Source organism: Xiphias gladius, chromosome 19 (genome assembly GCF_016859285.1).
Source record: "Xiphias gladius isolate SHS-SW01 ecotype Sanya breed wild chromosome 19, ASM1685928v1, whole genome shotgun sequence".
In the NCBI taxonomy this organism is placed as follows: Eukaryota; Metazoa; Chordata; class Actinopteri; order Istiophoriformes; family Xiphiidae; genus Xiphias; species Xiphias gladius.
In genome coordinates, this window is record NC_053418.1 from 11,776,334 (window position 1) to 11,792,761 (window position 16,428).

General features: G+C 40.4%; 1 protein-coding gene across 3 annotated transcripts in view; it reads right to left on the minus strand.

The window, feature by feature from the left end:
- The window catches only part of LOC120804718 (aminopeptidase O (putative)), a 50,054-nt gene that overhangs the window by 13,764 nt on the left and 19,862 nt on the right, over positions 1–16,428 (minus strand). For all 3 annotated transcript variants that reach the window (XM_040154265.1, XM_040154267.1, XM_040154264.1), the window contains one exon: positions 1,132–1,248. In XM_040154265.1, coding sequence (XP_040010199.1) covers positions 1,132–1,248 — 117 coding nt within the window. The remainder of the gene's footprint in view (positions 1–1,131; positions 1,249–16,428) is intronic.

Sequence of the window (16,428 nt, forward strand, 5' to 3'; positions counted from 1 at the left end):
ATACAGAATTATATGCACTAGTTTTTATTTGTGGGAACTTGAACAAGTGGCCTGAATTTAAGCTTGGAATGTAAATAATAAATATGTCCTCAGATGCAACTTAAGATGTCTGGATTCAGTACAATAACCACTGAGATGGTCTGTACAGCAGATCATCTGAGCCACATTATACATATACATTACTATATAAACAAAAAAGCTCATATAATAAATAAGAACTTAATATATATGATTTTTTTTCTTTTCAAGACATGCTATGTGTTAATGATGGAGGCTAGCGTGGACAGTTTATGCAGCTGTGTTGTAACACTCATGCTCCTGTGCTGAGAAAATGTGCTGTACAGTAAGGAACTCTTGAGCTGTCCACACACAGCTGCAGAGCACAAACAGATAAAAACACACACACTCACAAACAATGTTAAAGTTCCCCTCCAGACACATTTAAGTAGGTAAAAATATATTTTGTTTAACATGGTTTTCCCACATTAAAAATAAAAAAAAATAATTAATTAATTTATAAAAAAAAATCTGAAAAGGGGCTGGAAGCACATCTACACTTACTTCCTCATTGAGAAATTCTGGATCTACTAATATCTTTTATTTGTTGATGTTGTTTGTTAGCTTATTAGCTTGTAAATGGTAGTGGCTGACACAGCGTTAGTGGTTGGGCAAATGCAAAATCTCGCTCTCTACTGACAAGTCCGCTCAGCACTGGAGGTTTCAGGTTTCTTTTGCCCCACCCTGCAAGTTGACTGCTTATTTCGTTCATGATATTGTTATCTTATAAAAACACCATATGGACATGTTAATAGGCTTAAAAACTTGATTTTCATTGGAGGGGGTCTTTAACAGCACCGTTATGAAACTTTGTGCAGTAGCCTACTAAAACATGAAGCGAATACCTTTGGGATTTAGTCAGTAAAGGCCGCTGTAAAAAAGAAAGCTGCTATTAAAGCAGAATTTACTACACATTACTAAGCGCTGTGCCCTGGGATGGAAACAGAGAGGAAACCTACTTTTTATTACTGGGGGAGACTGTGAGAGCTTGGATACATATGCGCTCAAGTGTGTGTGTGGGGTAATACTGTATGTGCATATGTGTTGTGTGTGTGTGTGGGTGTGTGGTCTTACCTCAGCATCTTGATTCTGTAGGTTGTAGGTTCCCTTAAGAGTGCGCATTGTTGCCACGCTTAGCTCCGATTCCTCTAACAGAAGCTCCAAAAGCATCACTAGCTGCTCCGACGTCAACTGAGGAGACAAAACAATTTATGAGATTAATGGTGCTGACTAATACACACTCCCTCATAAAATGTATTGAGACATGTTGCAATTAAATAATATTAAAAGGAACATTTCTTACACCAGCAGCTTCAAACTACTAAACTAGCAAAATTATTCACATATTACCTACTGTGCAGTCAGTCACAAACGTATTTACATTATTTTCAGTAAGTTTCATTTTCTTCTCTGTGCCGGGAAACGTTTGATGAAAAAGAAAAAACACTCTAGGTAATTAATACAGCCCTTCAAAACGGAGGGAACGGTGGCATAATAAAACAGAGCTCAAATGGTAATTAAATAAATATGGTAAACCAAGTGAATCTTGTACAACTGGGAAATATTACAAAACAGGCAAAAGAAGACAGATTGAAAACAAAGTAAAGTTTTTTTTTGATTTTGTCCTATTGAAGAGAAACATAGAGAGCAGTGGTGTTCAGGAACACACACTGCTGAAAAAAGACATCTTATAGAACAATTATCCTTTAGTTTGTAGTTTTAGACTGCATTAAAATCCCTGATTGAGACTAAAATGGAGACTAAAAATTTAGAAAAGAAGAAAGGTTTTCAGTTAAAAGGAAATTCCTTACTGTTGATCCTAATGGCACATGTACTGATTGTGTTATCCTGAGGTAAACCTCAAGGAAACAACCTATTTTCTTCTGATGACTAACATCTTTGGGGACGGTGAAAACTCAGCAGTGAGTTTTTAGACGATTATTCTGAGGATGGATGTGGGCAGCGATATGAGAGAGCGACTTCCTCCTCGGGGGACAGCTGTGCCCAGCCTTGCCTGCCTCTCTCCTTGATACACCCAGCACTCCCAGCCACACTCTCTCTCTCTCTCTGGTCCCAGTCTGGGACACAATTAATGCTTGAAGGCCCCGTAGAGACAAATGTGAAAATAGGTATGAAGTGTGTGTGTGACTGAGCGAAGCAGAGCGCCAGAGGGAGCAAGCGGAAAAAAGAAAATGACAGAGAAGGAGTTAGATAAACAAAACTCTTCTACTCAGGTAAACACATCCATCGAAACTAGAGTAAATAGCTGCATTTGTGTACTATATATTTTGGAAAGAGCCTATCCATTTAAAGCTACTTTTGGTAAATAACCTCCTTAGCGCTGCTGGGAAATACTTGACCTAAAATCAGGAAGTATTTCAGCATGTAGATGTTGGAGCTGAGGGAATAACACCTTGACTCTAGCTGGCAAATGGTCAAACATCAAACACTACTACCACTGTTACCACACACACACGCGCGCACGCACATGCGTGCAAGCACGCACACACGCAAAAACACACACACACACACACACACACACACACACACACACACACACACACACACACACACACACACACACACAAACACACACACACACACAAACACTGATGATCATCTAACTCCGTGGAAAATCTGATATCCAGTCTTTCCCTTCACCCTCTATCGACTCTCCCCTCTCTCCATCCCTCCTCCCTCCATTTTGTGAAGGCTGAGTGTTTTCTGAAGTGGCGTCTCCATCTCAAAAGGGTCTCTTTGGGGCCCACCCATGATCCTTCTCACTCTCGCACCCTTTGAAAAGTGAGGAGTCCACAGCAATAAAACATCGCTCACACACACACAAACACACACACTCCTCTGTGCTGACTATGTGGTCCTGTTGTGTCTGTATGTACTTATGGTGGTGATCAATGTCTGTACCAGTCTCAAAAAACAAATTCCTGGTCAATGATGGTACATTACAAATCAGTTTATGTTGTTATTCTTATCCTGACACACACCTCGTGCACATATTCTCTGACAGAAACATGACTATATGCCCCTTAAAATGTAACATCTCCATGGTGAAGTCACCAACATCAACAGCAACTAACATCGCTTCTACGAACAGTTTACCTCTCATGTACTTCTAAAAAAAAAAAAAAAAAAAACACAAAGTAAGTACATTTACTCAAGTACTGTACTTAAGCGCAACTTTGATTGTACTTTATTTTGGTATTTCTGTTTTTCATACTTTATACTTCATCTGCACTTCATTTCAGGGGAAAATACTGCACTTTTACCTTTACTATGTATATGAATTGTTTCCCGTGAATTCCTGGTGCTTGGTTACGCAATGTCAGTCTGATGCAGCAAAGACAGACTGCCAGTACAACAAAAATTACTAAAATTTTCTTAGCACATTTAAGCCTTGCTGCATGTCCCTGCGACTAGAACTACATCTAACAATTATTTTTTTATTATCGATTCATTTTGTCAATTCTTTTGCGATTGATTGGATAGCTGGTCAATAAAATGTCAGAAAATTGTGAAAAGATATCCACTCTACTTTCCCAAAGCCCAAAGCGACATTTTCAAATGTCATGTTTTGTCGGATAAACAGTCCAAAACCCAGACATATTCAGTCTTACCATCACAGACGACTGAAGATAAAACAGAACATAGTCATATTTGAAAGGCTGAAATCATAAAATTTTGATATAAAAAAAAAGAAGACTCAAAACGATTAACTGATTATCAAAATAGATGCTGATTATTTTTCAGTCAAGTGACAAACTGATCGACTAATCGTTGCAGCTCTACCTGCAACCTTGTGTCAGTCTTTAGAAGTGAGTGTTATAGAACTTATTCATGATGGAGTCTCCTTTATGTACTGTGGTTTAGATTGTACCTCATTTCTACACTGATTTAGACAAAAGCACCTGCCAAGTGCACAAATGTAATGTACAATAAATGTATACTGAGAGGCTGATATCTGGACAGAAATTTTATTACAAATGGGGTTTGACATGATGAAAATCTTAAGAATTGTGAATTAAAGTAAAGGCTGAATACTTCTTCCATCACCGCCTACAGTATATTCAATGTGATATTACTGAAGTGCTTGACAACTGCTCTCAGGACAATCTAACCTCATGTCGGCACGTCAAAATTTGTTTAAGGGTTGCTGGTTATTGTTGAGTGTGTGAGTGTGTGTGTTTGTGAGAGTGTGAGAGATAGAGGGAGAGAGAGAGAGCAATTATAGTGGAAAAGGTGAACTCCATGGCTGAATACTCCCTTATTAATGGGCAGAGTCTGAAGAATGGCACATGAACAGCCCATATATACACACAGTCAAGCAAACACACACACGTGCGCACACACACATGCATGCGCACACACACGCACAAGCACACACAGCAGAATTTCACCACTTGAAAGAAGCATTCAATTCCTATACTGTCCGTCAAAGCTGAGGAATGCTAATGGTGAAAAAGACAGGACATACACTCTCCCTTTCACTCTGTCTCTCTCACTCACACTCACACACACACGCACACACACACACACTCTTAGACCGCCTGTAATCTCACTTATATGGACATTACTTATAAAATAAGGCTCACACCAACATATACACTCAAATTCCGTACAAACCGCTGAGACGGGTTGCCTGTGCCAACTCTATATTGAGTTGAGCCTTGCAAGGACCTCTGGGAAATATGCTGCTGAAGTCCCCTTCACACACTGACCTCTAAACCTTGACAGAACAATGACACACACACACACACACACACACGTGTCTGCATGCATGCACAAATATAGACTGTTTGCCACAGTGACTGACAGCTCAACAAGTCAAACAGCTAGAGTAAACACAGGATATGATTTCTGCCCCAAACTATAAATGACATAAAGTATATATAGTTGAGTGTGTGTGTGTGTGTGTGTGTGTGTGTGTGTGTGCGCGCATGTGCATGGTATTCCCATGTGAATGGGAAAAGTCAGAAAAAAGAGTTCAAGAGTAAGGGAGAGAAAGAATCAAAAGGAGGTGGCTACATTTTTGTGTGTGTGTCAGTACATATGTGTGGGTGTATGGGAAAATGGGACTAAGCAACATTAGCCATCCTACTGCTGCTCCATAACATGTTTTTCTAGCACAAAATGAATCAAAGCTCTTCAGGCTTTTGTGCAGAATGTGTACACATTCGCGTGCGCGCTCACAGCATCAATTGATGCTTTATTGTGATATTTGTACCCTTAACACTTACCAGGCTGCAAAAAAGGATTGACTGAGAGTTCCAAATAAATTGTTTCTGTACTGCACCTCCTTCTCTGATATTGTGTAAAAGATGAAATAGGACTGTCCAAATTAAAAAAAAAGAGTGTAAATCCCAAATCTTTTCCAATAATCCATCACTTGATCAGTATTTCCACAACAACGGCACTTAGTACCAATTTCTGCGTACTGTATAGTACATAAGAGTGAGCCCATGTCCTTTTTTCTGGAGCCATTATGCATTGACAAGATTGATTCGAAATACTTCCATTTTGTTCATCTATTCCTCACATCCTTTGCGCTAAACAGGGTCATGATCTCCACCTCTTTTAGTCTCTTGTTATATTAAGTGGTCATTCGCCATTTACAGTCACATCTTTGCGAGAGGCCCCTTAGATAACCTCTGCTAACTGAGTCATCACTGCCTTCTCCCATGTTTCTTCTTCTACTTGAAGTGATTTGCAAAAAAATAACTGCTGGTCTTGTTTTTACTCCTATTTTTTGTCTTTTTATTTGCACTTTTCTCACTGGATTTTTCGCAGGGCATTATGGATTTAACACTTACACTTATTTGGGTTGCTTGTGATGATAATCCGAAAAAATTAAGATCATTGTAAAATGATGGTAATAAGAAATGAAAAAAGGGAAATGACAAAATTGTGGAAAAGGCAATACCAGACAGGGCAAGAGAGATAAGAAAAAGAGAGAAAAGGCACCAAAGGGATTGTGTAAAAAGTTGACAATTGGACCAACTGACCATAAAATCTATGTAATGTCTGTAAAAAACATAAGAGAACCTCTTTCTCTTTCCTTGGCACCATTAAAAGGAACACAGATGTGCTGCTAATGCTTTCTTTTCCTCCCTTACCTCCTCTCTCAATCCTTACCACTGGGGAGAGTGCACTGCTTGTTCAGTCACACTGCATCATGGGGGTTGGAGACATTGAATAACTGTGACATTATAAAACCAAACTGTGATTTCTGAGAGGCCATTGAATCGTGTGTGTGCATGTGTGCATGCATGTGTGTGTGATGCCATTCAACCGCTCGGCTGCCTTTTATTTCTGTCTGACCACACGCTCGTAAAAACACATTCTGGCACCAGCAGCTAAAGGCCTCAACCCACGCCGCCTCAGGTACTAAGGTTTCAGTCTTTCTTTCCCTCAAATCCTTCCCTTGCTTTCTCCCTCTGCTTATGTCTCCATGACTGTCTGCTCCGCGTCTCCATACCAACTCCTTTTCACTCTTCCTTCCACTGGTCCAAACTGTGCGCCTGGCTCCTCCGATTAAAGAGCCCTGCTTGTTTCCTTTATCTCTTTTTGTCTTTCTTTATTTTACAATTGATTTAAGGGCCCAAACATTCATCTCCTAAAAACTCCACTGGCAGGCTTGGGTCTTGAGGAGAAACAGTACGCCAAGCAGCTGTTAAGATTCTCTCAACAGCCATGACAGCATAAATAGCATCACAAATACTTACACTTTTAATTAGCCTGTAACTACTCTATACAGCTGCACAGAATTAAAATGTGCAAAAAAACGGGGCAGATGGTAAGGAATAAAATAGCAATCAAGAGGCAAAAAATTGAAAACCAAATGATATAAAGGAACTGTTGGTAGCTTGGGAATATTAAATGTTGGCAACTGGTAATTCAGTTCTCTGATATCCCTGCACCATCTCCACAACTCTTTTATACTGTGGATACTTCTTAAATAGTAAAATATTATATATATATAATATATATATATATATACTCCTAAACAGTGACTAATGTGTAAGTGCAACAAATTATGTCTGATTCGAAGCAGCAGATTGAGTGTTACTACCTTCCCCAGAAAGAAACAGATTACTCTATTTAATTATCACATCACATGGATGGTCACAAGTTAGCAGAAAGCCCCTCTCATACAGTAGCACACATGCTTGCCAAGGCATGTGTGTTTAGTAAAATGTGTTGCAGTAATGAGAGACCCCATAAATATAAAACATACAAAATGATAAGTGGCTAAAGAAAAATAAATTCCTACATTGTGTGGATATGATTATTCTATCTTGTGGCTTCAAAAGGCCTGAAAAGACATCAGAAAACAGCCTGCTGACATCATAGGTTTTGTAAACCAATTTCGGGTAACGGATTAGAGAAAATGAACCCACAAACACACACACAGGAGATGCTGAAAGGTTATCTGTGAGACACGTTACCCTTTCAACTTGTGAAATGGAGCTGTATTCTGTGCTATCACCTCCTCAAATGATGTCACACCTGCTGCAGCACGGTGGTGATCTCACAGATATTGCCGGTCAAAGGCCGATGACCCAAGCGATGACCTAAAGCTGAGACTGTCTATCTGCTGTCTCATCATTAATAGCATTCATTCTTTTATTTTTTTCACTTTGAAAACTTTAGTCAACAACCACAAGATCTACAGAGAGAGGGATGAGGGTGTTTATTTGTGTGTGTGTGTGTGTGTGTGTGTGTGTGTGTGTGTGTGTGTGTGTGGATCTGGCTGTTGTCACAATCATTCGTGAGCCTAATGATCATCACGAATCAAAACATATAACTGACACAATGGGACAAAAGAAACAGAGAGAAAAGAAAAAGAAAACAGAAAGGTGTTGAAGTTTTGACCTTGCAACCATGATGACTGTCGGGATCAATTGTCTCATCAGTGTATCTTCTGACATAAACACATGCGCTGACACAGGCAAACTGTCAGGATTGTTCACTAGCAAGAGTAAGAATATAATGGGAAACAAATATTCAATGCACGTACAATACACTGCCAATCAACAGAGCCCCTTTGGTAAACAAACAAGTCTATGTGCCTCATTTATTCAGTGTTAGTCAAGTGTGCTGGCTAAATTTCTGGGCATGTACTAGTGTGTATGCGCAGGAAAACTCCAGTATGCACTCTACATGAAGGCATTGTGATTTTCTTCGTGAGTACCCAATAATTTACCCCTCCCCAACACACACACACACACACACACACACACACACACACACACACACACACACACACACACACACACACACACACACACACACACACACACACACACACACACACACACACACACACACACAGCATCTTCCTTCTTTGCCTTCAAGTTCACAGTCTCAGGCCAATCAAAAAGCAGCATGAGGTCACAGTGGGGTTGCGAATCAGGGGTTAAGCTGAAAAAGCATACCCAGTTGACCCGGCAGTGGGGGAAAAAAAACTACTCGCTCTGAGGGGGAAATCAACCGGGCAAACATACATACACACACAGAACGAGTGTGAAAGCACTTTCAGCGGGCATGAGGCATGTGCTCCACAGCTCGTCTGATAGCTTTTCCCCACTGTCTCGACACTTTGTTCTCTCTTTGTCCAGCCACAGAAGGTGGGGCATCTTATTATGTAAAATTTTATGTTCCCGCAATTTGGCAGTGATCATGGAGGCAATTAACATGTTTTCTCTCCTACTCATCACCGCTGTGACTCATACTCATTCACACATACACCTCCAAAACAGGGGAAGTTTAATTAATTTCTGGCACTCTATGCTTTGATGCAAGCCACAAAACGAACTGTCTCCAGTGGATGCCTCCTTCGCCTCCCTCTTACCATTCCTCCTCCCACATTACAATGTTTCATTCCCGATGGAGACATAAACAACTCCTCAAACACATGTTCATTTCAGATAGGCCTCTTTTTTTCATCTTTTCACCTTTTTCTTCCCAATTTTGGAAAGCACAATTTCCCTGTAGGACAATCCTTGTGCTACTGTTGTCCTGGGGAGGCAGAAACAGGCATGGAACTCCTCCTCATTGTGTCACCAGCAATGTCTTTTTCCACCTGCCACATTCATTGGAAGGGTATAACAAGCCTCCTTAGATTCAACTACCCTCCATGCAGGTGCCCTAACCAACCAGTGGGAATCACAACTGGGGGCTGAACCCAAGTCTCAGCAGTGGCTGGCAAGTTTTTGCCCCTGCACCACCCGTATGCCATGAAAAGAGAGAGGCCTTTGAAACAGAAGTGGAACAAAAGGACTGCTGTTTGTGTGTGTGAGCGAAAAATCTGTAGCATTTGTACTCCAATGACACATCCAAACAGCTGGACATCAGCTTAGACAAAGAGAGAGGTGAGGAGAAAGGGATGGTGGAGAACGGAGGCATACAGACGTTTTTGTGTTACTACACATGGACAAAGTGACTAAAGCACTCTTCTAAAAGCTATTATAAAGGATTGTTCCAGTTCTGTTTCAACAAATCCCATGTGAAAACCAAAACCACTTTGAATCAATCCTACTAACAAGTATTATGTCTGTATCCAAAGCCTGATATAGATCATAAATCCATGCTATAGACTTCATTGTTGTCAAAAAACACATCGTTGCACTGAGTGACTGACATGTTCCTTCATTACAACGGACATGGGCACTGCAGTTTAGACAAAGAAATTTAAGTCGTTTTAAGTTGAATCCCCATACAAAGTCCTCTTGCTGTAAATACTCATCAGAGTTCCAAATCCGCAGCTTAAATAGTCCCTACAAAAAACACTATTTACCCCTGTTTGAGTAATGTTTGCTAAAAAGTAAAGCATCCAGTTTTAAAAACTATAAATTATAATAAAACAGAACAGAACAGAATCATACAAATGTATGCATTCTCTTTATTGGTGCTATTGTTTTTCCATTTTCACCAGAGAGTTTCATTGTCTTGTGATTTATCCTAGTTTAGGGGATTTTCTTCCTGCCAAGAACAAAATTCTGAGGGAAATACTGACGCTTCAATCCAAAATTATCACCATTTTGGGATTTAGTTGAGCCCCGATGCTCAACACAAACACATTCACACACTCTCACAGTACATTCAGTTATCTCAAAGATACTCAACTGCTCATTCCCTGAACACATAAGGTACGGAATTATGAAATGTGACTAAGGCTGAAAATAGCAGAGCACCCAGGTTTAATTTCCTCATGTCATTTGTTCTGGCCTGATCCTGGGAGGGTGAGAGCAGCCTAGAGGTCCTGGTTAAATATTATCCCTAAGGAAAAGAAACAACAACAACAAAAAAAAAAAAAACCAACAGTGGCTACCAGCCACACAACAGTCTCCTTTACGGATACATGGATAAATATTATCAGCGGTGTCTGCAGCTCTTGAATATAAGTACAAGGGTTAATAGAAGACACAAAAAAAGACACAAATGAACACACACACACACACACACACACACACACACACACACACACACACACACACACACACACACACACACACACACACACACACACACACACACACACACACGTAGTGAAGGGTTAAAAAACTTTTGTCAGCTCATGCAATTGAAGGTTAGCAATTTTACACTGTCATTTTGTGGCGGTTAGGCTTCTAAATGTCAGCACACACACTGAAGGCAAAAGCACACACACGACAAGCACACACACGCACAAGCACACACACACACACACACACACACACACACACACACACACACACACACACACACACACACACACACACACACACACAGGCAGCTAAGATTCATCCATTCAAGCCGGGTTTAGCCAGATGACAACAATAATAGGGGTAAAACAAAAACATGCACCAGTGATGACCTCGAGTGTGGAACGATAAAATCTACAGCTCTTGAAAAGTACACTGCAAAAGAGAGATACAGAGCCAGAGTGGGAGAGAAAACAAGGAGAACGAAAGATGGGACGACTCTGGCAGACAGACTCAAACATGAAGGCAGTGGAAGAGGAGATAATAGAGAGAGGCTAACATAGGCAGTGCCATCGAAATGTTCAGGAAGATACTCCTTGGATTCTCCTTTGGTTCTGAGTCAAAGTCTGAGATTGTCTCTCTGCATGTGTGTGAGCTAAGCTAACAAGTTTGAGACACATAAAAACCCATCTTTTTCAGTCCTTGTATATTTGTGTATGTGTGGAGTATATATGTGTGTTTTCTCCTGTGTGAGCTGGCTGGGTTTAAGCTGTCTGAGCTGACAGAGGTATGTGGGATGGACTAAGCCCAGATATCTTCTGCGCATACACACACACACACACACACACACATACACGACACACACACACACACACACACACACACACATCCACACACACACACAAAAAAAGGCTAGAGTCTTGAAAAGCCACACACACAAGAAGAAAAAGAAGAAAAAAGGAGGTAGATATTAGAGAATGACAGAAGACATCACAGAAAGAGGAGAATGGTTGAGTAAGAAAGAGCACAGAAAGAGACACAAACAGCAAAACAGATGGAAAGAATTTCAAAACCTGTTGTTTACTTTGCATTCGTAACCCCAGGAAGACAAGTCTAACTTTTTTTTCCTATGATAAGAACACTTCCGTCTAAGCAACACATGATATCCCAGACTAGGTTGTTTGGGGCTAAAGCTGTCGCCTGCAGTATGGCTGATGGCAGCAACTGAACAGTTTTTACATGTGTCCATCTGACTGTCCTAGATTACACCAGACCTTTAGAAAGATTAAGACAGTAGTTCTATGTTGTCATTCCCTGGCAGTTTGAAAGACAGTGCACGCTGCTTTTTTTCCTGCAATACAACATCCTAATCCTTACGATGACTTGTCTTAGAGTCATTGTATCTCTATTTTACAGTACTTTATTCTTCTCAACAGAAAGAAAACAAGCTTATAAGAAATCTGAATTTTTAATGCCTCTGTAGTGTTAGGTCATAGTGTTTAGTGTGTTCAGATTATGAAAAACAACAATTGACAACTATTTTGAAATCAATTCATTTTTCAAGCAAAAATGTCAAAAAATTCCCTTCCTGCTTTTCTTTATCTAATGTGGTAGGAAATGTAAATGTTTTGGCTGTTGCTCTGACAAAACTTGGAATTTTGATCCCCAATCACTTTGGGATGTAGGAACTGGTGATGGGTATTTTTCACTGTTTTCCGATGTCTAACAGATCAAATGATTAAGCGAGAAAATAATCTGCAGTTTAAGCAACAATGAAAATAATCGTTCATTGTTAGCCTTTAGATTCTGTCTTATAGACTCGTATTTCAGAGAACGATTGCTTTAAAATACATACATTTAAAACAACACTGCTTTTGGGACAAAATATATATCATAGCAAAAATAAAACTGTGATCTCAACAAATGAGGAAAGTGAAGACAAGCTCCCCCTAAACACAGCGTCTAATCTCTATCAGACTTATTACACTCTTACACTCAACAAGCCGCATTAATACACGTACACACAGACACACAATCCCAACATTACGTACTATAGCTATGAAAGCTATGGGGTGACGCCTAAATCAGATTTTATGTGAAAAGCATTGATTCATTTCCCACCCCTAAAAAGCCGGCTCCGTTTTACAGCACAACCCAATATTGAACTTGACTTTACACTTAATATCTCGCGTAAGTGTCATGGGGCTTAACACCGTGACCTCCACACCACAGTGCGTTTTTACTGCACTGCATTATACTGAATGCCTAAATTTGTGTTTGAATAGACTCCAGAATGAACAATGCATAGTTGTGTGAGTGACAAAGTGCAGTGCTTGTTTTGTACATCTAGTGGCACCCATATTCAGCAGGCTGTGTTCTCGCTCTCTCTCCCTGATGCATTTTCCATGTGTGCTGGAAAGACAAACACAGCTGCACTTTAATGACACTAAAATGCTTCTGGGATTCAGAATGCATGTGTATGTGTGTAGATGTTTGTGTGTGGGTGTGTGTGTGTTCTTTTTGACCACTTCTGTGAAAAGCCTGTTGCGGTTACTGTTGGTCTGTATAACTACAGCTCACTCTCCCCCAAGAACTCCCCACCATAAATCACTGCCTCACCTTGTACAGTATGTGCGTCTTTGTGTGTGTCCATGTGAGCGTGCATAGGTATTCCTCAGAGAGTCATGAAGGCCCAAATGGTATTTCTAAGTAGCTATTTCTTCCATGAAATAGCTTGTCAGCATTGTCAACTCTGACCAGTGATCTCTTTACACCCCCCTCTTTTTTACTCCTCATTCACAAACACGCATGCACGCGAGCTACTGGGAGTCCCCGGACGAGATGAGACAGGCTGTGAGCTTCAAATGACCCCGAAAAACAGAACTGCTGCTGAGTGATAAATGAGACAAATACACGCTGGCACTCTCTCCCTCTCCCTTTTTTCTGTCTTGCTCTCCCTCTTTAACACAGTACAAATGGAGCCATGTCCTCTCTTTCCTCGCCTCCCATCTCTACACACAAATCCTCCTATTTCTAACACTTGCTGATAAATTTGAATGTTCTTCTATCTCATTCTTTTTCTCTAGCTTTTTTTATTTCCTATCAAAAGGGAAAACAGTTTTCGCTCGCCATCAGCGTTGGGAATTTCGGATATATAAAACTTACAAAATTGTACGTAAAACAGAGATTAAAATAGAACTGGCAGAACAACGGCATAATGAGACATCAGTCAGATAACAATTTTGTCAGTCATATACACTCCCAGTATGAGTTCTGCAGGTTAAACTTTGGAGTCTTATATATTGAAGGAAGCGTTACCAGTTCCCAGCACAATAAAGCATGTGGACACACAGATGTGTATACGTTCTGTACAATTGTACGTGGGTTTGCTGGATTTACGGATTATTACATCCGTTTTGTCACGATAACAAAAAGTTAATAAAACCGGCACACAAGTGGACTGAAAAGTTTCATTGGTGGGTAATGCTGGATCGAAAGCTTACTGAGGAGAGGCAAGTATGAGAGAAATGTGAATCAAACAACAGTTGTTTGCCACAATGATCCCTTGACTCCCACACAAGCTGTTCCTCCTGGTCAGCATTTTTCACAACAAATACTGGAGAAAATGACAGAGTAATTACGATATTTTTATGATCTGTTTCTTTTTTTAAATTCCAGGTTTTTCTTTAGATATCCTGTATTCCCCCTTTATCTCCTTTTTCCTCTGGTCTTTCACTATCTCTCACATTCTCCCACTCGATCTGAGTTGAGTTGAGCCTTGAGGAATCTTCCCTCTAGTATACCCAAAGAAATGCAGTGATCCATTCTTCTGTAGCTACAGTATGTGTGTGCTTCTGTGCCCTTATTGTTGGTCAATCTGCTAATGTCATTGCATGAACATAATACAGTAGACAGTGTGAACCTCTGCACTGGAGTCTTACTCTTTTCCACTTTCAACCTCTTCACAACAATTTGTCAAGATGAGGTCCAATTATTCATACCAGGCAGAGTAAACTCCACCCATCTGCCCATTCATATTCCCATCTATATATCCATTCACTCATTATTTAATGTTTGAATGCTTATTACAGCGTGGTCACACCTTCTCGCAGCTCTGCCTCTTCTGAACTCCTCATCCTAGACCAAAAGGAGAGTCCCACAAACCTACTAAGGAAGCCTAATTCAGCCACTTGTCCTCCTTTCAGCACTATGCAAAAGCTCATCATCACAGGTGGGTTTGAAAAATAGATTGCACCATCAAGCTTGTTTCCCTCTTCACCGCGGCCACCTTTTACAATGTTTATTTGGCAATCTGTGTTCCCATTGTAAACAACACCTCAGCCTTCAGCTTCCAGATGATATCAGGGAGTTCAGTTTCAGATTAAACCCAACATGCAATAAGCCTAAGACTTGACAAGGTACGAAGTATATCATTAAATTGAATTGGGCCTATAAAAGTGAACCATATAGCTACACATAATAAACTCCCTGTGACAACATTTGTAATTTTACAGTAATTGGCCATTCTTTCATGTAGTCAAACTGCTATTTCAATATTCCATTAAAGCAACAGGGTGGATTCCTTTCCATGAACTCTGTATGTTTTTCCATACTGTATGTGTGCAAAGCTCAAATCCAGCTTTCGTTCCAAGACAATTAAAGGGTTGTGGCTCACAGAGCTGGAGTCAACCTGAACTTAGCTGATCCCCAGTTGGTGTAATGATGGAGGAACATAAACACACACAGAAACACACACACTTTTCTTCCAACCATTTCCCATCTTGATGTGATGAAGTCTGGCCGGAAACAGCCATTTCCCTGAATGTTCCCATCTCTCCTCCGGCATACTCCCTCATCCCTGATTCATTGCCAGTAAATCACAGAGGGACAGAGGAACAGAGAGAGAGAGAGAGACCAAGTAAGAAAAAGTGTAGGATAGAAAGACTAGAGGAGAAAGAAAAGGGAGATGGCAGTATAAACCAGGAGACAGTGCACGGAAGGATAGGAAAACAGAAATTAAAGAAAACCAGATGTCTGATGTTTCCTCATCAGCATTGCTCAGGGGTGGAGTTTGAATTGCCAAATATGGCTGTGTGTACTTTTAAATGGTGACGTCTTATCAAAGAAAACAATAACACAGATGCCATAAAAACACCATTACTAAACGGATATGCTTTATTACATGGGTACTGGTCAAACTCTAAATAAACGGAAAGAGAGGAAGAGGTAGTCTGCAAGAGAAAAAACAGACAAGATTGTTAGGGTAATTTGCTCCTCAAACTTTCTCATCATGACCAGCAATTTTTAACACTTTCCTTCATTTAAGTCTATGATGGGAAAACATGGGCTAGGATTAAATACATCTGTCCTTTGCTGTACATCTCGCAAATGAACAATCTCCCACTCCTCAGCTAAATTTACAGTAATCAAAGCTATGACTAAGTGCCAAACAACACAGACTGAAACAATTTCCACATTGCTCTCCTGGTTTTTTTCCCCAGCCCCTACTTACAGAAGCCTACTATGGCAGAGTAATGTACGCCACCTGCAAACCCCACCCAGCTGAAGAAGCTTTTGATCATGCCTTCCCTACTGTTTACTCTCCCACACGGGCTCCAGTTACTACTACTACCTCCTCTATCGAACCATCAACACTGCAGCTCATCCCAACACAAGGGATTTCAGTCACCACTCAACTCAATTCATTTCTCTGTGGTTTTACATTATCTGCTAAAATAGAAGTTTGCATCTGTTCCCTTAAGGCGTACCTGTCTTGCTATTTTAACTCTGATGCCTGTAGCTTGAGAGTAGTATAGTTTAACGTTATCAGTCAGACAAAGAGTTGCCAACACAGAGCAGCAGTATAGATAAAAGCTGGCAGGAATGAACAAAA